This window comes from Nematostella vectensis, chromosome 3 (genome assembly GCF_932526225.1).
Source record: "Nematostella vectensis chromosome 3, jaNemVect1.1, whole genome shotgun sequence".
Classification (NCBI taxonomy): Eukaryota; Metazoa; Cnidaria; class Anthozoa; order Actiniaria; family Edwardsiidae; genus Nematostella; species Nematostella vectensis.
Genome location: NC_064036.1, coordinates 15,207,796 through 15,228,969, shown reverse-complemented (window position 1 = coordinate 15,228,969; position 21,174 = coordinate 15,207,796). Strand labels below are relative to the sequence as shown.

The following is a 21,174-nucleotide window of genomic DNA, read 5'->3' as shown; positions in this document are numbered from 1 at the left end:
TATTTTATCAGTCGAGAGCATGCACTTGGAGTAGACTGAGGGAGCGTTCATTTTGTTGGGGAAGAATGCAATCTATTCAGCTCTTCTGCCATAGAAAGGGGTATGGTTTAATACGATAAGACGTCTAGGCAAGTCATATTTAATTTTAAGAGAATTTTGCCAATTGCGAAATAGGCAAGCGCCTCAAAAGTCGTACATTTGGACCGATATCAACAGCGCGTGCGATTGGTCCCTTGCTTTACGGGCCAACGAATTCATTATTGTGCATACATAATTAGTCTCGTCGCTGCTTGCTGGTTCCTCTCTCTCTGTGGCTCGGATCTCCACGTGCCAAGCAATTTCGAGAATACAGGATATCCACAGCCATTAAGGTATTGCATATCATAGTTTTATGGTATTGGTAGACCTTCTTTGATAATGTGAGAGCCAAATTTGGGGTCTTGAATGCCAGAAACAACTTTTACATACGTAGACGTGCGTGTTAAAAAGCACAACACAGCATCTCACAGTTTCACATCTCACACTATGTTTGTAAAATAGTGGCTCTCTGGACACTTCCATCTCTTTTTATTGACATGACTTACAAGGGCTGACTAAATTCACATTGTGTCATTCATAGTTATTTTTTTTACCCTTCAAAAAGCATTTATCGAAGTACTTATATTCTCGAAAAGTTGGATTTTCGCTAAGGGCAAGATAAGCTTCACTGAATTAAAATACGTGTAATGATAAATCATTTATTCCTTGAATTCTAAGTGTTATTTAACATTCCTTGTAAATTTAAAGAACACTCAATGTTTATAGATGCTATTTGTAGTGATTGGGAAAAGGGAAAAGAAACAGAGGAAGTCGAAAGAGTGTAATAACCGGGAATCTTAAATTCCATGTGAGGGATCCATTTCGTTTCGCCACGTGGCCTTCGTAACCTGCTAAAACGGCGGGAAATAGAATACATCCACTTCCATGTATACAGTTTTACACTTTTAACTATAAGTTGTATTAAAGGCCCACCGACACTGATAACAAAAAAAATCCTTTTTCACTTTTTTTAAAGCATTTCACTTTACTTAAGTATAAGTAACATTTGTCGCTTTCATCACTTACCAAATCTTATTCATTCAGAAATTGTTTTCCCTCTTGAACTAATTTTTAGACTTAAGATATTGTCAATTTTCTTAGCCTATGGGAACGCTTCTTTACGAGTTATTTATTATTTTAAGTTTAACAATTATCCGGCTCTATCATTACAACTATTAGATGTTTGAAATTGTAAAACTCAAGTCATTGTACTTATATTTTAAGCACTCGTCTATTTCGACGAACATTTATAACTTAATTTTGTGCTTCTTGGGGCTATTGATTCTTTGCTTTTTATTTTAGAATAATCGTGGTTGATCGCCGCTCGCGTCGTTTTTTGTATGTTTATCGATCTCTTTTCTAAAGAGGAGAATTTGAAAAATTCAAACCATTCTTATTTTATCTGTTCATTAATACGCATACAATAACCTAAACCTAACAATAATAAATTTGAAGAAACATTTAAGCATGCTAGTTTTTATTGATAACATAACAGAGGAAAGGTATCGCTCATGGGTTCTGTTTTGGATTAAAAACATCAATCCCGGTGTAAAATCGAGTGAATCTCTCAGTTACCTGCTTATATGGTTTGGGTATTTTCCGCGGTATTTTCCCTAGCAGAGACAACATACTATATCATCACTAATCGATAGCAGATAACAGATGTCCGACAACGCATGTCTATAAATCTATAACGACGATACTTCTAAATCAATACAAGCAAGGGTATGAAATTCAATTTTCTTACAATTACACTACGCGTGCCTTTTGTTTGAGCTTTCAAAATTGAGGTTAATTTCTAGAAAATTAATTTGAGAATTTGGACTTTGTCGGTGCGCAGTAGTATTCGTGGTAGTAGTACGATCATTTTACTCAATGTTGACATCATTTATTATTTACGTTGTTGTATTTCACTTAGTCACTGTGATTGTGCACGCGCTCTATTTTCTATAGTAAACGCAACTTCAAGGAATATAAACTAGAAGCTACAAAAAAAGGCTCCTTGAGAAAAAAAAGAGTATGCCTACGTCTTTTTTCAGTTCTATTATGCTGTCGTCTAAATAATTTAAAAGACTATTTTAAGAGTTGTAATTACAGCGTGGTTAGATTATTGTCATATTACCATTATCCCTTCATTTTAGGGTTTTTAGTTGTAAACAAAATGCTAGAAATACTTCCTCAATTTTAAACTGCCAATCGTTTTTGGCATAATTAAAGTTTAAATATTGGGTTAAAGTTCACAAGTTTATAAATATGCAGGAACACAACAGGGTCGAGCTAAGGTCGGGTTCGACTGCTTCAAAATAGGAAACTGATCATAGGTATAAAATCACAACACACACGAATTTCTTTTTTTTTCTTAGTTGGTTGGTGGTTAGCTTCATTGATTCAGCGAGAAAACCTTATTTATCATATCAACCATAACAAAAGTCACGGGACTTGATATGATATTCAAATTATGTAATGCGTCGGCGATCCATTCAGCTGAGCCATTCAAAGAGCATTTACATGAAGAATATGTTTGAATATGATTAAACGCAATTTATGCGAGAACGACTACGCACGCATGTAGAGGTGCGAAAACAACGATTCGGCTGATTCATAGTGTTTTTTTTCTGGTAAACACAGAAATCTCGCTACAACAGAGAAGAAAAGATACAGTAAAAAATGACCAAGGACGACTACCCCGGTGAAGAGAGAAGAGGGATAACTTTCGATGAAGCAGCAGTGGCTTTGAATCCGAACGAGGACGAAGAAAACGGAGTGGCTGTTCAGATATATGACGAAGATCGACCAAAATGGGGAAACAAGATAGAGTTTATCCTCGCCACAATAGGCTTTGCTGTGGGTCTTGGAAATGTGTGGCGTTTCCCGTACCTTTGTCAGAAAAATGGAGGAGGTGAGTAATGTTTTCCGCTTTGTTTCTTTATCATCCTTCACCGGGTTGAGGGTCTCGCGCCTTTTATTCCAACCCTCCGCCGCTCTTGAAAGAATGTCTGTTGAATAGTGACTTTTACCAGGGGGTACCATCACCCAGAATTCCTAGAAATTGAGCTCGAGAACTTGTCAAAGTTCCCAATAAGGTGAAAGATGTAAGATGTGCTGCGACGAAGACGGCTCGTGTAAGCATTTGAGGCGGAAACTAATTCTCTCCAGCGACATACTTTTTACAACTAGTGCTAGTACCGAAAGAAAATGACCGTGCCGTGAAGAGTAGTATAGAATAAGATCTCTCTTAACACCTACAGAAAGATTTCAAACCGTTTTTCTAGTCCGTTCGTTATTTTTCTACACGCAATTGAATAGTCAATTTTGTTCGTGAATTTGTGAACACGTGGTGACCGACTGTGTGTATGTACAACTATTGAAAACAGGTAGTACGTAGATTCTTCTTGTCGTTGACGGATTTATGATGGCTACACGCACCGACATTTACTATGAGTCTATATTTTAAATAGTAAATTTGACTTGGGTGCACTCTAACTATAAAACAGGAACAGTTGTTTCCTCTGTTACTGAGTGTAGTCGAATGAAACTAAAACTGCTAACCATGTTTCGGGAAAACGAAACATAGCGCAGACGAAGTATCCTGTTTCTACACACTGAAACTCTCTTTAACAACAGTTCCCATGGAGAGAGTGTTTCTAAACACTAAAAACCAAACCATGTCTAACTGTGAAGGTTTTGTTATTCTAGTCTTGTCTGGTAAAAGCTAAATCCACTTTTATATTCTACTCGATGTCTTTCTTACTGCGATAAATGGATAGTGGCCGATAATTGTCCATTCTTCATCGCTTCCATCCCGTCGTCGTGGCCAGAAAAGCGAACGATCCTTCTTATAAGATTTATGAGTCGTGCTTGTTAATCGGGAACACGTTTTCGAATCAGCGATTGTATAGTCGTCGCATTCCCTGCATATTAAATGTCTGTGTGCGTGGCACTAAATAAACGTCAGCGCTTCAAATGGGTCCCAACTAAAATAAAACGCCATATACTGTGTACCATAGCTGTTAGAAATGTCCCCTTTTAGGGTGGTCAAAATTTAGTGAGTTTGTCGAGTCAAATGGAGTATTTTTCTAAATAAAAATCCCTCTCCAAGCAACCAAGTGCTGATGTATATTTATAATGTGTGTTTTCCAACTCTCACATACTGTACTTATTTATTGCGGAATTCCACTGAATAGCTATATATCTCGTGTATGATATTCTCTTAATACTTGTCACGCATTTTCGGCTGCGAAATTTAGGTTTTATCAGTGTAAAGTGATGTATAAGTAAGCGTCTACTTTCTTCGCACATGGTTAGCTTTCACCGGTTTGTTTATGTCACGTGAAAGGGTGGCGGGAATAAACCGGTTTTGGCGGGTTTTTTAGGGTCTTGTGCGCATGCGCCAATGAGGGGCACGCGGGCGCACCGAGCAAAGGTTATGAAAATAAACGATATTCGCGTGGTATAAGAGTGAATTCAATGATTGGAAGGATTCCAAAAACGCTGTCAATATTAGGATAGCCAAGACGCGGCAAGCAAACAGTTTGTACAAAAAAAAAAAACAACTAAAATTTTTTGGTCAAATTTAATTATATATATTTTTTATTTTTCTGAATTTTATGATATAAGAAAACGTAAAAAAGATATGTTTCGTTCAATTTGAACGCACGAACATTTGCCTTTCCCAACGTTTAGAAGTTTTTTTTTTTTTCCTAGCACACAATAAAACGCAATGCGGTAGGAGAATGTCATTTGTATCAATCGTAACAACATCTTTGAGTTGTGCGTCATTTGGTTCATTATTCCACACAGAAAGTGTTATGATAAGTTTTGATACGAAGCAGAATCGTTTTCACATGATGCTATTTAGCTTTCTGGCGAATTACAATACATAAAAAGGCCATACTTAGCTATAAAGGTTGTAAATATCAAGGAAAAAGACTAGCGGTTAGATTATTCGATTGGATGGGACTAAGTGAAATTCTATTAAGCAAATGTGGGCGCTTTTATTGAAGAAGGCATTGTTACTGATTTTCTGTCGTGATAAGTCGAAACAAAGTCGAATACCTTGCGTGGCACCAATACCGGGGGGGGGGGGGGGGGGGGGGTTCTTCAGGGTAAAAGTGATAGGGATGCTCGTCGGGAAGGGGGGTCCTTCGGGGTAAAAGTAATAGTGCTGCTCGTCGGGAAGGGGGGTTCTTCAGGGTAAAAGTGATAGTGATGCTCGTCGGGAAGGGGGGTTCTTCAGGGTAAAAGTGATAGGGATGCTCGTCGGGAAGGGGGGTTCTTAAGGGTTAAAGTGATAGGGATGCTCGTCAGGAAATTAGAAAAATATCCCTGAAAATACCTGCACGCCAAAAATTGCTACCCTAAAAAAAATACCTCAGAAGCATTAAAAATGCCATTTCTTTAGAAAAAAGCCTATTTTGTTCTCGGATACCCCCTAAAATATCTGAGGCCGAATTTTGACCCCTAAAAAATACGAGCATCCCTATCAGTCCGACATGTGAGGAACCCCCACCCCCAGGCCCCAAATAAATTATAGTACGACTTTATAGCGTGACGAGCATAAGCAATAGATACAGCCTAGGCAAAAGCTACGCAATTAGTGGAAATATAGAAATTGTCTCTTTTCCATCGGCAGGGGTTATAACAGGTCTCGTCTCACGCACGACTTTCACGCTCTAGACGATGGTCCGACTACCCCGGTTCCAGAGCCTGGAATGTCTCTCTATTTAGTGGCCAGCGAGGTTGAGACGTCGCGAGCTCGCTTGCAACTAAATAGAGAGACATTCGAGGCTCTGGAACCGGGGTATGGTCCGACATTCTTTGCGAACATACCAAAGTAGGTGTGGACGTCAAAACAAAATACTAGACGCTATAATATTGGCAATTTACAAATATTATTATTTTTTGAGGCTCGGACAACAATATAGATATGCAGTTCATAGGGTCGGCCCGTTTTAATCATTTCCGCCAATCCTTTCATTTGCATCCTATTGCGTATTACCGCAGAACGACATGTCTTACGCATGCCATTTCCATTGTTCGCGCGCTCTTTTCGGCGCTTTTTTCAGCTCGTACCAAGCCTTTTCTTCGAACTGCTACCAAGAATCGAGAGCCAGCACTGATAGGCTGGGAAATCTGCGCATGCGCTAAAAAATGTTTATGTTTAGCCTCTTGTCGCGTTGAAGCCTAGATAGAAGAGCGATTACAGAATGCATGAACGCGTGAATATCTTCACGTTTAAGACAGCACTTCCGTGTTGTGCTGACCGTGTTGTGCTGAAATATAAGGTTTTGTTTCACCAAAACTGCGGGCTGTTAGACCACAGGCGAACCAGGATATAAGAATCAGTCCCTCATGATCCTTCGGGAAAATAAAATATAATTTGAAGTCGTGTCTTGACTGTTTCCTTACTAATGCTGCGCCACAATTCCCCTCAACACACAAGGTTAATATGGTAATGTAAAAGCTTTATTGAGGAAACAACTTCAAATTATATTTAATTTCCCGAAGGATCACGAGGGAGTGATTCTTATCCTGGTTAGCCTGTGGTTAGACATTTCAGCAAGAATTGTTGTTTCGTTTCCTGTTTTGCTGATGTTTGCTATATGTAAACTGTATATATTAGCAGTAAACCCCAAACCCCCGCCCTACATGTATATTAGCAGTAAACCCAACTCCCGCCCTACTTCTTCTACTTATAGTTTGATACAGAGATCTGCCAATGGTGAAGGGTGGTACTCTCAATGATGTTTGGGAAAACCTTAACGATAATTCGTAAACTACCCTTTATATATCACACTCCAAAAGATTTTTGCCAAAAAGGAGAAGTAAGAGACTATAGCGCTTAACTATTTAGAAGCATCTTTGGAGAATTTCATCAATAATTTGGACGAAAACCCTTAATAGCACTATTACATTTCCTGTCGATGACTTTGTGACCGGAATGCCCTAGAGAATACCAGTTACTTGGTTTCCTGCCTAGGAAACGAGGTACAACCCCCGCCCTAAAAAAAGTATCTCCCTGTCGTGACCGTCAGAAAGCGTGACCGTCAGAAAGTGTAAGAAGACTGAGATTGCGTCGCCTAGACATCGTCCAATTCTAGGTCTTGAGTATGATACACGCAAGACCTAGATCAACTATACTTATGTTGCAGAATACGTTGTAGACATGAGAGTATGCAACCATTGACTACCAAAATAGCCAAACTTTAATGCGTCTAGTAGGTAAACTGGTATTATAATATCTCTCCGACGTCAGAGCATTACTATACCTTAAAATAGATTTCCTAACTCCGTATACAAAGCCTGCCGTGTATAACTTTCTTTAAAACGTGCAGGAATCCGGAAGTTGCGGTTAGCATATCTTGTCTTCGCTCTACCCAAGGCGACTTTTTTGATGGCATGGTCTTTGTCTTTCGGCGGATTAGTAGCCTGCTCAAAAGGCGCCCTAAACGTACAGCTCGAATACTTCAAGGTTGACATGTGTCTCTAAGAGACCCAAGCGCGCGGAATTGCGTGTCTGTGCGCATGTAAAACGTAAATTTTCATGGAACACTTTTTCTTGGAATTTTATTACATAACTATGTACAGCTCGACACAGCACAAAGGACCCCACAAAAGTAGACAGGGCGGGGTGATCGTTCTTTCTTTTAGGGAATGGAATTCTACTAACTCAGCGGCGGGAGGGGGTCCAAAATGCCCTTTCAAGACAACTTAGCAGGAGGGGGTCCAAAATGCCCTTTCAAGACATTTTCTTCTATATTTTAGATAATGTCTCATACATTTACTGTATTCTTTGCTGGTAGAAGGGGGTGCCCGGGCACCCTGGGCCACCCCCCTGGCTACGCCCATGTAACGGCTATCACAAAGGGGGTCTCACGCTAGTGGACCATTATTTGGACATAAATGTAGTCAGAATAGAGATTAGCTCGATAGTAGGAAAACAATTCATGAAAGCTGAAAATGTAGAAATGTAGAAATGTAGAAAATTCAAACGTCAATCAAATTCAATTCCCTTTTACGAATTTGAAAGTTTATATATGCTTTGTTTTGGCTAGATTGATATAAGTGAAAGGTTATAAGAACTTTAAGTTTAGATTTAAACTGGGATCAATGTCCCTGATGCTAATGAGTTTCACGAGTTGGTCGGTGGTCTGTAGCCTCTTGTACACATGAAGAAAGTCTATATGGAAACCTTACACGGAAAGAATGCTGTGGCACAGGCTACGAAGAGAAAGCACGCTGATGTCCTTTCATGCTGTTTTCTGTCCACCTCTGGAGCCTGTGATGTTATTACAAGGAAACGGAAAGGCAGGAAAACCGGAAAGCTTATACGGGCTAGCGGTACCATAATCGTACCGACTAAAGTCTAAAGGCTGGTTACCAGCCAGGACAACCGGAAATCTTAAAGAAATCTCCAAGTGACCCCGAAGAGACCTCCATCCGTTACCGGCGGAACATACCTTTATCCTTGATTGAAAGTCGTTCACCTCACAAGCACTTCGTCCATACTTAAACATCGAAATCTCTTGGTATATATATATATATATATAAAGACAGCTCTGATAGCACCTTGAAATCGAAGTACCATCAATCCCTAGTGCTCTCCTAAGACGGAAATTCCCAACACTAGCAGATAAGAGGATAAAATCGCCTCAGCAGTTCCTTTTTTATCGATATCCAGTGGCGAGCAAATTTAAGAGGACAGCGATTGTTTACTTTTTTGTATAATGCTAAAGCCATCTGTCTGTCTGGCTTTGTTTACATACTGGGAGTTTGTCGTGATCAGAATTCACGCTAGACTTGCCCTCTTGACCCTCGCTGGCGTACTTTACACCTACCGGATGTAAATAAAGAACACGTGTTTTAGCGCCAAGGAGCGTTCGATCGCGCCATGAATATGCACGGAGTCTAACAAGTCTTTGGTAATGCTATTATTGCTACGTACCGTGGCGATAGATGGATTCATTACCCTTTTTTTCTGCGCGCTAAGATGTGATATTAGGATTGTACGTTTTACCCGACTTACAGGCCTTTCAAGATAGGCAAGATAGACTCATTAGAAAGCTCTGCAACGTCTGGTATTTTGATTAGGTGGTTCTCGCCCATTCTCGTTATGCCTTAGAGCGCGTCATACGCTCCCCAAAAAAATAAATAAAATAAACCTATTTGAAATCCGGATTAAAAGCACTACATGTTTTCAACCACTTTTGGTTGTTTGGTGAATAATATTTTAATACTATTAAAATGAAGAAGACATTATAATGAAGACATTAAAATGTCTTCACGCCTTCAGCATCTCCGTGCGCTTTCTGAGATATCGACCTTTTCTATCTATTCTTATGGATAAGCCACAGCCTGAAGAATACACCCTTTGTGTGGGGCCATCATGCATTTTGACTCTAACCCTCGCTGAGTCCGACTGTTGACGCTTGGAAGCCAGTAGCCCAGGATGTGGATTGGCCCCGTATTTACGGAGCTCCATTTCCTGTAGCTTGACCCGATTGGCATAGGGACCACCGACTAGAAGGTGGGAAACGAATGGAACCTCGTTTTATTTGCGTGCAACTGGCTCTTCTGTTCTGTAAGTGCTCTCTAAATCCACTTGCTTACTGTGCAGTTCTCGATGCAGCGGCTATAAGGCCAAGGTTAGAGAGGAGTTGTGTGTACAAGGGGATCATTTACATACGCATTTGCCTAAAGCTACTTACGTAGGGATGGTTGTTGAGTGACAAATCGACTTGCAGTTGTTGTTTTTCCACCTGCACTAGTTGCGTCAGACGCAATATTTGTGTAGAGGGCGAGCGTTAAGGAGTCTATTGCGGATAGACGGGCCTCTAAAGTTAGAAGTCTAGTGCAGATAGACGGGCCCCTAAAACTAGCCCCTACGGCGTTGATACCTATGGGAAGGGTCAGCGAAACCGCAGAATGCTGCGACAGCCTACCGCGCGAGAAACTTGGATTCCAAAGACGCGCTTTGACAGTGCTGACATTATTTGTGTTTGGATTAGACAGGCAGGGGAAATAAAGAATTCCAGCATGACTTGTTGACACGAAAACAAAAGCAAACTGGGCTAATGGGTAATTACTTGCGCCATGTAACAAACTTTTGTTCGTGATAGAAAATGATAAAATTGCGAAATATTACAATAACTCCTGCTTAGTACAGTCAATACTGGTGTTGTTTAGTACAGCTTGAATAAAGCAATATGCTATTTACGCGAATTTCGAATGACGGCGGAATGTGTAACATTCCTTTCCAGCCTGGCCTGGAGGGGTGATAACTTGTGATGTATTACCGTATATCGTAAGAAATGCGACGCACTCTTTGCCACGGTTTACACAGCTTCTTTACCGTTTTAGGCACTAGTCTATGTTAGCGGCATCTCGCAAATCGCGAGCTCCCCAGCTTGACATAAATTTGCATGAAAGCCAATATGTACATCAAAATCAAAATCACGAATTGGCAAATACAGCAGTGAAAACATTGCGCGGCGTTTGCTTTTCGGGAAAGCGCATTGGCTGAACAGAGGCGGTGATTGACAGATCGAGTCACGGGATTCTCTAACTGTATGTGTTCACACGGCGCCGATTCATTCAGATCTCCACCAGCAAGTGAGCGGGAAACATCGCACTTCACACTCCTTGCTTTTTATTTAATCCGTGAACATTCAGCTTACAACAGACGAGCAGGACTCGTCTCGCCAACAGACCGAACCTTCTACTTTCAATAGCTCTTGGCGAGTGCGCGATACGCATCACCATAGCGCACGTGTTAAAAAAACGCGCCAACAATAACGCGCTTTGATTATCTGTTCCTGCCGCATATCTCGACGAGGTCGGCTCCGACCTAAAATCTAACCAAAACAAGTCCTTTGCTTACGTCTAGGACGCTTGAAAAATAAGAAATACTCACGCTGTAATTTTAAAACGACATGGAGGACAAAAAACAACCCGTTGTTCTTGTAAGTCACTCTCAAATTGAAAACGGTAGCATCCCGGTGCAGGCATCCGAGAAAGCTGACACTACGCCAGAAGTTACCAAGACGAACGGCCATGCCCCAGAAACGGCTTGTATGAACTGCAACGCAGCACCGCCGCCAGAGACAACTGAAAACGTAACCATTATCATCCCAGAAACACCAGACTCTAAAGACCCAGAGGAGAACATAGTCACGAAACAGGAGGCTGTGGTGTCGGTGAAGCAAGTCAAGATCGAAGAAACCGGCGATCGCCCGAAATGGGGAAACAAAGTGGAGTTTATGTTGGCGACAATTGGCTTTGCGGTTGGTTTGGGGAATGTTTGGCGCTTTCCTTATCTTTGTCAGAAGAACGGAGGAGGTATTGTAACTATATTAAGCAGATTTCCGTGCATTTTTTAGTTGTTTGCCTATTTACGTTTCTCGTGATCGCATGAATGAATGAAGTAGTATAGTATTTGTATTTAATTTACTATGACCGCCTCGATCATTGCGATGTTAGTCGATTAACTAAGATTGCGTGTTTTTTTGCCGTGGTTGTGTGGTTTCAGACAAATATCTAAAGACACATAGACATTATCAGTCAGAAAATGTGACATAGGCAAATGAAGTAGTTTGATACAGCCTAGGACTATCTGAAATCTGACCTCTACTCCTGGTTTAGCCTGAGAATATTCTATTTCTACCTCAAGTAAATTTTTCAGTGTATATAATTTACTATTTCATAATTCTACGTGCGCAATAAGTCGTCTGTGTTTACGGAAGTCCTACGCTCTGGTATCTAAATCTAGACTCACTGCAACGTGTTCTCCGTGCTAATTCATGTTACTATTTGCGCTTCTGCGTACTGTTTGGCTAAAGTTACCCTTCTTGCGTCAGACAGGCCCAGTAACTTGGCCAATGATCGTCTCTAACACCTACTTAACCCACAAGCACTGCGATTGCCATGGTTTTTATACTGCGCAATAGGAATTGCTGAACAAACGTTTTATGAATTAAGGCGCTATGTCCCCTGGCGTGGGTGAAACTACTTAGATCGAACTAGACATTCTTGGAGTGTCTGTCAATCATTCAAATCATTACTTAGTAATCCTACTTGTCCAGACTCCCCTGTTGAACCTTGTATTCTCCCCCAGTTTTACTGGTTCTTGTAATTCTTTTCTAGTCTATAGTATTATCAATCAACGGTTTAGGGTATAATCGCACGGATTTATTAAGGCATGTTTTGGTTGGAGAAAGAGGATTAAAGCTTTCACAAAAACAGTTTTTATTACTACCTTATTATTACACTTTAATTTCGCGACATTTAAATTTCGCCATTTTTTTATATGGCGATTTTTCGCGACACTTTATTTTCGCGATTTTTGCTATTTTTGTAAAAACCAGGTTACTTAACACTTCACTTTACACACTCGCGTTTTTGTGACAATTAAAACAAGAAAAAAGTGGAGTTAAAATGTGCTTTAATCGTCAAAACTTTAACAAATTGTTACAAAAACTAAATTATTTGTGATTTAATCTTCATAACTGTAACAAATTGTAGCAGAAACTAAATTAATTGTTCTTTAATTATCAAAACTCTGAAAAATTGTAACAAAAACTAAATAAGTTCCACAAACTCTATAAATACAGTTCAGAAGTGTCCAACTCAACACCTTATGGTACTATATGTACATTAGAGAACTGAATAGACAAGGTGTTTCCATAAAGCTTATCAAACCGGTAATATTTTATCCAATTATGTATCCCAACACTCTATTTTTACATTTTTTTTTAATCGCGAGATTAAAAAAATTAATAAAGTGACGCGAAAATAAAGTGTAATAAGGTACTTCACAAACTAGTAAATTCCAAAAAATGGGTTGTCTTTTTTCAACCTCTTTTTTATATTGTACTTTTTTCCTGAAGTTTTTCTTCTTCTTTTTTTAAATGTCAGATGGTTTTAACTAATGTTAGCCTATTGTTTGTTTTTTTAGGAGCATTCCTCATCCCATACACCATCAGTCTGGCACTCATTGGGATCCCACTCTTTTTCCTTGAACTTGGTATAGGCCAAAGTGTTAGGCAGGGATCCATCGGAGTGTGGAACTACATCCACCCCTACCTTGGAGGGGTGGGGTATGCTTCGGTCATTGTCTGCCTCCTGGTCGGCATGTACTACAACATGATCATCGCATGGTGTTTCTACTACTTGTTTGCCTCATGGCAAACTCCCCTTCCCTACGAACACTGCCCTAAAGTTGACACAGGCAATGGCTCCTTGATTGATTTACCAGCATGTGAGATGGCTGGCCGGACACAGTACTACTGGTACAAGGAAGCCATCACTGTGTCTAGAAGCATTGAAGAGAGTGGCGGCATTGCATGGCATCTTGCCCTCTCTTTGTTGCTTGCATGGGTTGTGGTGTGGCTTTGCCTTATGAGGGGTATCCAGTCGGCAGGAAAAGTAAGTTTCTAAGAGATTCTTGACTTTGCATAGCTACTAGCTGTAAAAAAAACTGTCTTACCCAGACCCTCCCTCCTTCACCTCCTGCCAGAAATTTAAAAAGAATAGTATGAGAGCTAGTTTCCACATTTGTAGGTGCAAAAAAAGGGCAAAAAATGTGTATAGCAATCCAGGGCTCCTACAGAATCAGTTTAACCTGGTGTATTTCTTTCTACAGGCTGTTTACTTTACAGCTACCTTTCCCTACGTTGTTCTGATCATTTTCTTTTTCCGTGGAGTTACATTGGATGGTTGCTGGGATGGAATAAAGCACATGTTCTACCCACAGGTTTGTTTACACCACTCTTAGTTAAGGGCAGGTTTAACTTTGCCACATGCATAATACAGGCCCTTGGCTATGTCCCTTTATTTCTGTTAAAATGTGGTGGCTCAACCAAATTTCTAACAGTCCCATTCTTTTTATTTAGCATTCTTTTTGGTTAAAAAGTCAATTATGAGAAAGAAACTTCAGTGCTCACAAAGTGTGTTGGCTTATTATGACTATTATGTTTTTGACAAAATGAAGTTGGTTATTATGAAAAAAACAAGTCATAGTGAGCTCATACTCCTTTTTCACAGTGGGAAATGCTTGCCAGCCCTCAAGTCTGGCTAGAGGCCGCCACACAGATCTTCTTTTCCCTTAGTCTTGCCTTTGGAGGGTTGATCGCCATGTCCAGCTACAATCCTGTCAACAACAACTGCCATCGTGATGCCATCATGGTGTCTATCATCAACTGTGGCACTTCTGTATTTGCAGGCATAGTTATATTCTCCATTCTTGGCTTCAAGGTACATGTCTGCCATTAAGGATTTTTCTTGAGAAACATGTAATAGTTGTGTTTATTTGTTTACTGTTCTTAACATACAATGTTGAGTCAGGATCAGGATTAGCTACCTGCACACCTAAACTATTGCCTTTTTTATTAGAATAATTAGACCCAAAAAGCCATGTGCTTTCTAAGTATAAGTCGCCTGTTGTTGACCACTGTTTAACCTTGTTGAATCCTTTTTGCAGGCACATACACAGATGACAGATTGCCACAAAATGTATGGCCCCAATGGTACATTTAGCCTGGGAAATTTCACTTTGGACGAGAAGTGCCACAACATGACCTACTGGCTTTCAGAGGTAAAAAGAATGTTACTCAAAAGTCACTCACTGATTGGGTAGTCTAGGCAGAGCGCTCCAATACTAATATAAGTATAATAGCATAAGTAATAACCTATGGCTTTCAGAGGTAAAAAGAATGTAAGTCAAAAGCCATTCACCTATTGGGAAGTCTAGGCAGGGCGCTCCAATACTAATATAAGTATAATAGCATAAGTAATGACCTATAAAGTCCCAAAATAATTTGAGAGTGGTAAAGCTAATGTTATACAAAAGGGGTTCATGAAAGTACTTATGAATAGAGTTCCCTAAACATCTCTTGGAAATAAACTTTGTAAGGGTTTAAACAGAAAGGGAGTGTGAAAAAATTGTCAAAGTACCTCATCGAGGAAGGCCTCAAGGCTTGGCTCTCACGGCTCTGAGGGGTACGTGTTCTAATTATGTCTGTAATGGTTGCAGTCTGGCTCTGGCCCTGGGTTGACCTTCATTGCGTTCACGGAAGCCATTCTCCAGATCCCCGTGTCACCTCTCTGGGCAACCTTGTTCTTCTGCATGTTGCTCACTCTTGGCTTGGGATCCATGTTTGGGACTCTTGAGGGAGTCATCACTCCTGTGTATGACATGAAAATCGTACCCTGGAGAAAAGAGTTTGTTACTGGTAGGTTTTTTTTTTTTTAATTAAGGCAAGTGGCGTGACAGTCACGCAGCTGCTCAATACAAGTCACACAATACCATACAGCTGCACAAACAGTCGACTTGCAAGTTAAAAAAAAAACGTTTTTAGACTTGTTTTGTTGTAGTCACAACCAAAGCCACCCTCACAATCTTGCCTTGTGTCCCAAAGCCTCTGGTTTGAGTATGACTTGCAAGTTTAAAAAAACGTTTTTAGACGTGCTTTTTAGATGTTGTAGTCACAACCAAAGCCACCCTCACACTCACTCTTGCCTTGAGTCTTAAAGTCTCTGGTTTGAGTATGACTAACCGTTTTGACATTTCATTTGCCAGCTGCCATTTGCGCATTCTCCTACCTAATTGGGCTGCTGTTCTGCCAGAGGTCAGGCGAGTACTGGCTACAGATGTTCGACACCTACGCTGGAACCATCCCCCTGCTCATCATCGGGCTCTTTGAGCTTGTCGGAGTTGCCTGGATTTATGGCATTAAAAGGTCAGTATCATCACTGTACTGAGGTCATGCTCTTTGAACCTTTTATCTTTCGTGGATTAACCCCGTTACTCGTTAGCTGGAAAAAAGTGGCCCAAATAAGGCGCAAGGCTTTGTTTAGGGCATGGAAATCATTAAAACTACAGTAAGTAAGGTTCTAGTATAGCACTCTTGTTGCAAGTTGGTGCAAGTTTCCAGATTGTAAACGTCGGAAATTTTGCACGTAGTAGGGTTAGGCTGTTATAGGTGCTAATTTTCTTTATAGTAAATCAGGCTTGAAGATAAGGAGGACGTTCGGTGGCGCCAAACGTTCGACCTGATTTGAAGTTAATCTCGAGTAGGGTTTTTATCAGGAAGATGTTTACTAAGGGCGCGTTTTTTTACTCATAATTCCGGAATGAGAATGTTAAGAATAAAAGAAGAGCGCGTTCGTTTATCCCGCGTTTCCATTCCAGAATGGAATGAAGGCCATTCCTCACATTCTGCTAGCTTTAGCAGAACGACTTGAATGCCATTCTGAACATTCTCTACCAACTATTCCCATTCCATAATGATAGGGAAAAAACGCGCCCTAAGCCTTTACCTTGTTTGACCAGGTTTTTAGATGATCTGGAGTAGGGTTTTTATCAGGAAGACGGTACAAAGCCTTTACCATGTTTGACCAGGTTTTTAGATAATCTAGAGTAGGGTTTTATCAGGAAGACGGTACTAAGCCTTTCCCTTGTTGAACCGGGTTTGAAGAAAATCTCGAGTAGGGTTTTTATCAGGAAGACGTTTACGGTACTAAGCCTTTCCCTTGTTGAACCGGGTTTGAAGAAAATCTCGAGTAGGGTTTTTATCAGGAAGACGGTGCTAAGCCTTTCCCTTGTTTGACCAGGTTTTTAGATAATCTAGAGTAGGGTTTTTATCAAGAAGACGTTTACGGTACTAAGCCTTTACCTTGTTGAACCAGGTTTGAAGATGATCTGGAGTACATGCTAAAGATGCGGCCCAGCAAGTACTTCACTATCTGCTGGAAATATGTCTCCCCGATACTCGTCATCCTCCTTCTAGGTGCTAGTCTGATCAACATGGGATTGCAGCCGATCAAATACTCTACTTGGAACTTTGCCAAGGTACAAACATCTGGTCTGGTCCTTATACCAGAGCCTCAAGTCTCAACTAGAGACATGATCCTAACACCTGCGGCCATCATTTTACTTTCCCTGGCCCTTATCCCTGGATTTTCATTACTTTTGACATTTCCTCACATATGGCGGCCAAAAGTAGGACCCAATTAGTGCCGTCAATTGAAAGGGGACTGTTAAGTAAACATACAAACAATTTTCCATCCAATGAACATTGGATGTCGTTCAATAATAACCATAATCATAATAATAATAATTATCATCCTCATAAGAATCATAATCATATTGCTTGACCCTTTGAGTGAGCCATTATCTTAACTTGCCGATTTCAAAGGGCAAAGACGTTCCCTTGGGTGTGGGATCTTTTTCTTGAGTCAAACATTACCATAAGCCGAGCCTTGAATGTGTTATCCTGACGCCCTTGGTGTCTTTCAGGCCGTTGAGGAGAAACTGGATTACCCGCCGTGGGGATACGCCATGATCGCCCTCCTCATCTGCTCCTCCTTCCTGTTCATCCCCGGCATCTTCCTGCTGAGGAGGTTCAGGATTATCAAGTACGAGGGCAAGGACTACGGCAAGGCCTCTGGTCAGGAGGACATTGCACCTGGCGCCATCACCCCATCCTTGTCACGCATTCCTCTTCCTCCCTCAGAGATCCCCCTCGCCGGTAGAGCTTCTAACAGCGAAATAATTGCATAGTGCTAATGTTTTATCTGCTGATAAACTCCTAACCGTTATCCACTGCAGAAAGAGAGAGCTGGGTGTCGCTGTTTTACTTTTTAAAGCCCCAAGTACGTTGGTGGTTTACTGGTGTCATTTATCTAGCTCTCTCTTTTTAGAAGATAATGGTTAGGGGTTTATCAGCTGTTGTGAGCCACTTTGCACCTAACTCCATCTGGGATGCATCTTTGGAGAGGACCTTTGATAAGACTCTAATTCGATCTCTTTCCCCGGTCAAAAGTAACTTGCAAGTGGTTCCTAAAAACAACAACAAAACAAAAAGGTAAAAAAAAAAACATATATATATGTATATAGAAGTCCCTCTGTGACATCATCATCATCAGAGAGCGGCAGTTAAAATGGCGCCGGGTTTGAAGGAACAGATTTGACCAGCCCCCCGCCAAGCTTGATGTCCCTCAGAAAGCTTGGCCGAGAGATGTTTGATCAGGAGATGATCCCATTCCTAGATAGACCAAGTACATGTTGGTAGGTGGCATTACTCGTGTTTTGTGTTGGTTGACGCCGGCTGCACCGTGCCAATCGGTAAGGACTGGCGGGTCCAAAGGTGCTTGTGAATAATGTCGCTTGTGTGGAAGTCAGCCATCACCTTGATTCATTTGCAAGGTGTCATCTCCTTTGAGTACCACAACGCCAGCCGCTTGTTAACACCCCTCTCTCTGTACGTGATCCCTATTTGTGTATGATCCGCACTTGAGGAGGCTGTTGGACTCAGATATTGTCGCACAGAGCACAAAATTAGCCATACGTGCCGCCGCCGCTCTCAGTTACGACTGCTACGCGGTCGTAGCGGAGTCGGCCGTTGCCACCTTGAACCTCCCACGGCCCTGGCGGTCCTAGGCATACAGAGGACGTCTCGTCGTATTATGCGGTAACCCCATGCTCTGTGCGTGTGTTTTTGTTGTTGTTGAGGGCCTGGCGCCTGATTTTTTTGTCATTTATTTAAGCGTCCGTAATTAGTGGCAAGCATATTTTTGTACAAAAATCGTATTAATATTTTAAACCTAAATAGCGTGCTTTTCATATGCTTCCCCTAATGCATTTCAAACAAATTTATTCTATCATAACGGCATTGGTGAGCGGTACATGCAAAGAACGCTGCGTTTAGGCGTTGCTTCAGTGACCGGAAAATGCACCAATTTAAGTTAATACTTTATTTAATGTAGACTAATAGTTATGAAGATAATTTGTAACAGTTGTTTTCTGTTCTTCTCTATAACGTGCGCTTTTGCGTGTTAAATGGAAGCGAAGGGCTCAGTTCATCCCGAAGGGTAGATATGTCCAAGTTTGCGCTTCCCCAAGGGACTCTAGCGACCCATGTTCGGGAAGTCCGACGTTGCGGTTGGTGTGAGGGCAGGGGGGGGGGGGGGGGGAGGAACGTCGAAATACCCTTCCCTCTTACGACTGCGGTGCCTAAGAACCCCTGAAAATATTTGCGATCAATAAAAAGGTGTTCGAGGATGTACTGAGTCTTGCGCTTGCGGTTTGCAGAGAGATCTACTTTAATAGCCATTGCTCTACGGTGACAAGGGCGCTCTGCGACGAGCGCCTACTTCTTAATTTTCATGTACCTGCTCGCGCATACATTGGCTCCATATATGTAAATAAATTGGTAATGTCGCTGGACAGGTGCCATTGTCCAGGTCTGCAACAACAAGCAGGCACTTAGGAAATACGGATTTGACTTAACGGTTTATTAGGGTTGGTCAGTTATTTTATGATGTCAATAGTTTTGACATGAGGTCTAAAGTCAAAGGCTGCGTATCAATGTAAAGTGTTCTCAATATCAGTAGCGTTATTATTTCTGGGTATTATTTTGTGATATTGTCGAAGACAGTCCACTGTCTTTGCCAAGGTTTGGGTTCCATGGGCTCTGATATTGGATACGTTTGTGGCAGCTCTTCACTTGTACATAGTTACACTTATATTTGTCTTATTTGAAGTTAAACAAAGAATTAAGTAATTCGATAGTAAAATTAATAGCACTGTGTTTACACTTATATTTTAGTGTTCCTAATATTGTACAGACTTTGTAGGCGGACCCCTTATTTGAACTCATATCAGGGAACCGTTTCACGCTTAGTTGGTTAAGATCATGACTATCCCTTAGATACGGCTTATTGTCGAAGAAAAGTTGGTTGAACTCAAAATAATTTACTTACCTCGACCAATTTGGGACCTGTTCTAAAACAGCTTTTCGCAATCATTTTACAGCAACCAGATATTGGCGTCAGGTATAGTTTTCGGGTAACTAAAAATCGGAATAAAATGATTGAGAACTGCTTTGTTAAATAGTGCTGCTTTTCGTTTATAAATAGCTTTAAAGCGTGAGAAATATATATATTTATGGTGTGGGTTTAAACCCATCGAACGCTCGCTGTTAACACTTGCTGTATTTCTATGGAGTAGTTTTGTAGATAAGGGTAGATAACTACACAAAGATTAATTAGTAATTACGTTAAAACTTATTGTGAAATGATTGTCGAAATAAACATTGAAATCAAACTTCTATTGATGGTTCTTTTGTTTTCTTTATGACTATTTCGGGCATACCAAAATAGAAAGGAAATGTTGGTGTACTGCCTCATCAGGGCCTTAGCAGGGGGTGGAGCTCTGGGGGCATGTGCCCCCCCCCCTCCCCCAAATATCTTAAAATTTAAAAAATAAGGAAATGAAGGGGCGTGGCTATACCCCAATATTTTGGGGCCAGCTGCTGCCCCGCTGTTCGCACGGATCTCTAGCTCTTGGTTTGTATCCCCATGCAGACAGCGCTTCCATTAGCCAACGTTGCTGGAAAAGCAATGAGCTGCTGATATAGAAATCGCTGACTTTAGGATTTTACCGATACATATGGCATATGGGTCTGCCTCCAGTCAAGCACTGCTTTCAGTGTGAAAACAGGTCCAGCATGCTTTGCAAAGGTGTGTGTGAGGAAACAGGCCAAGAATGCTGTTCACAGATGTGTCTTGCTCGTACTACATTTGTGACCCTCCATGGGAAAACGTACAATGGCTTTGAGATTTCGTGCGCACGCATGAAAAAAAATTCCATGAGCACGGAAAAAAAATTCCATGAGAAAGGAAAGCAATTCCGTGGGCAAAAACATCCCGTGGGAAAAGGTTTATAAGATGTGCGTTTTGAACGTCTTAACGAGAAAGTTAGACAATAGAAGCCATCCATCTCTCAGATTTTATCATCAGGTAACAGCCATATAAGGAAACAACCATCTAAGGTAACAAGCATATAAGGTAACATCCATATAAGGAAACGACCATATATGGAAACAAGTAATCCCTTTGCCTCGTGTGCACATAAGATACGGCGTCATTGGACACAAAAAATTGCCTTTAGATGGTTAAAAAATTCAGTTTGAATAAAATTAAAACAGCGTCCCTGTAGTCTTTTATGATTTTTTTTCTATTTTTATATAGTGACCTTTGTCTACTCGAAGTTCGTTAGCGCATACAGCAGGTTAGTCAAAGTTCACTCTCGCTTCCTTT

General features: G+C 40.9%; 1 protein-coding gene and 1 long non-coding RNA gene across 5 annotated transcripts; one reads left to right on the top strand and one right to left on the bottom strand.

Annotated features, from left to right (window-relative positions):
- Positions 1 to 14: 14 nt before the first annotated feature.
- LOC5522281 (sodium-dependent neutral amino acid transporter B(0)AT2) lies at positions 15 to 20,183 on the top strand. 4 transcript variants are annotated; one of them, XM_048724592.1, is made up of 10 exons: positions 15 to 100; positions 2,707 to 2,977; positions 13,031 to 13,500; positions 13,718 to 13,828; positions 14,119 to 14,328; positions 14,555 to 14,668; positions 15,107 to 15,305; positions 15,653 to 15,812; positions 16,762 to 16,924; positions 17,372 to 20,183. In XM_048724592.1, exons 2-10 carry the CDS (start codon positions 2,746 to 2,748, stop codon positions 17,633 to 17,635), a joined length of 1,923 nt encoding a protein of 640 aa, XP_048580549.1. In that variant the 5' UTR covers positions 15 to 100; positions 2,707 to 2,745; the 3' UTR covers positions 17,636 to 20,183. The 4 variants fall into 4 exon arrangements, with proteins under 4 accessions (XP_048580549.1, XP_032223340.1, XP_032223339.1 ...); XM_032367449.2 differs by lacking the exon at positions 15 to 100 and adding an exon at positions 159 to 371; XM_032367448.2 differs by lacking the exons at positions 15 to 100; positions 2,707 to 2,977 and adding an exon at positions 10,518 to 11,415 and having other exon boundaries at positions 17,372 to 17,644; positions 17,793 to 20,183.
- On the bottom strand, positions 9,283 to 9,926 carry LOC116604712. Its single transcript, XR_004291202.2, has 2 exons — positions 9,786 to 9,926; positions 9,283 to 9,709 (listed from the first exon to the last, which is right to left on the bottom strand). It is a non-coding gene; the product is annotated as an uncharacterized LOC116604712 (long non-coding RNA).
- Positions 20,184 to 21,174: the final 991 nt, after the last annotated feature.

Coding starts and splice junctions, on each gene's coding strand:
- LOC5522281 (XM_032367448.2), top strand. CDS start 11,010: ATGGAGGACAAAAAACAACCCGTTGTTCTTGTAAGTCACTCTCAAATT. Junction 13,829..14,118: donor AGCACATGTTCTACCCACAG/GTTTGTTTACAC, acceptor CCTTTTTCACAG/TGGGAAATGCTTGCCAGCCC. Junction 15,813..16,761: donor TGGATTTATGGCATTAAAAG/GTCAGTATCATC, acceptor TTGTTGAACCAG/GTTTGAAGATGATCTGGAGT.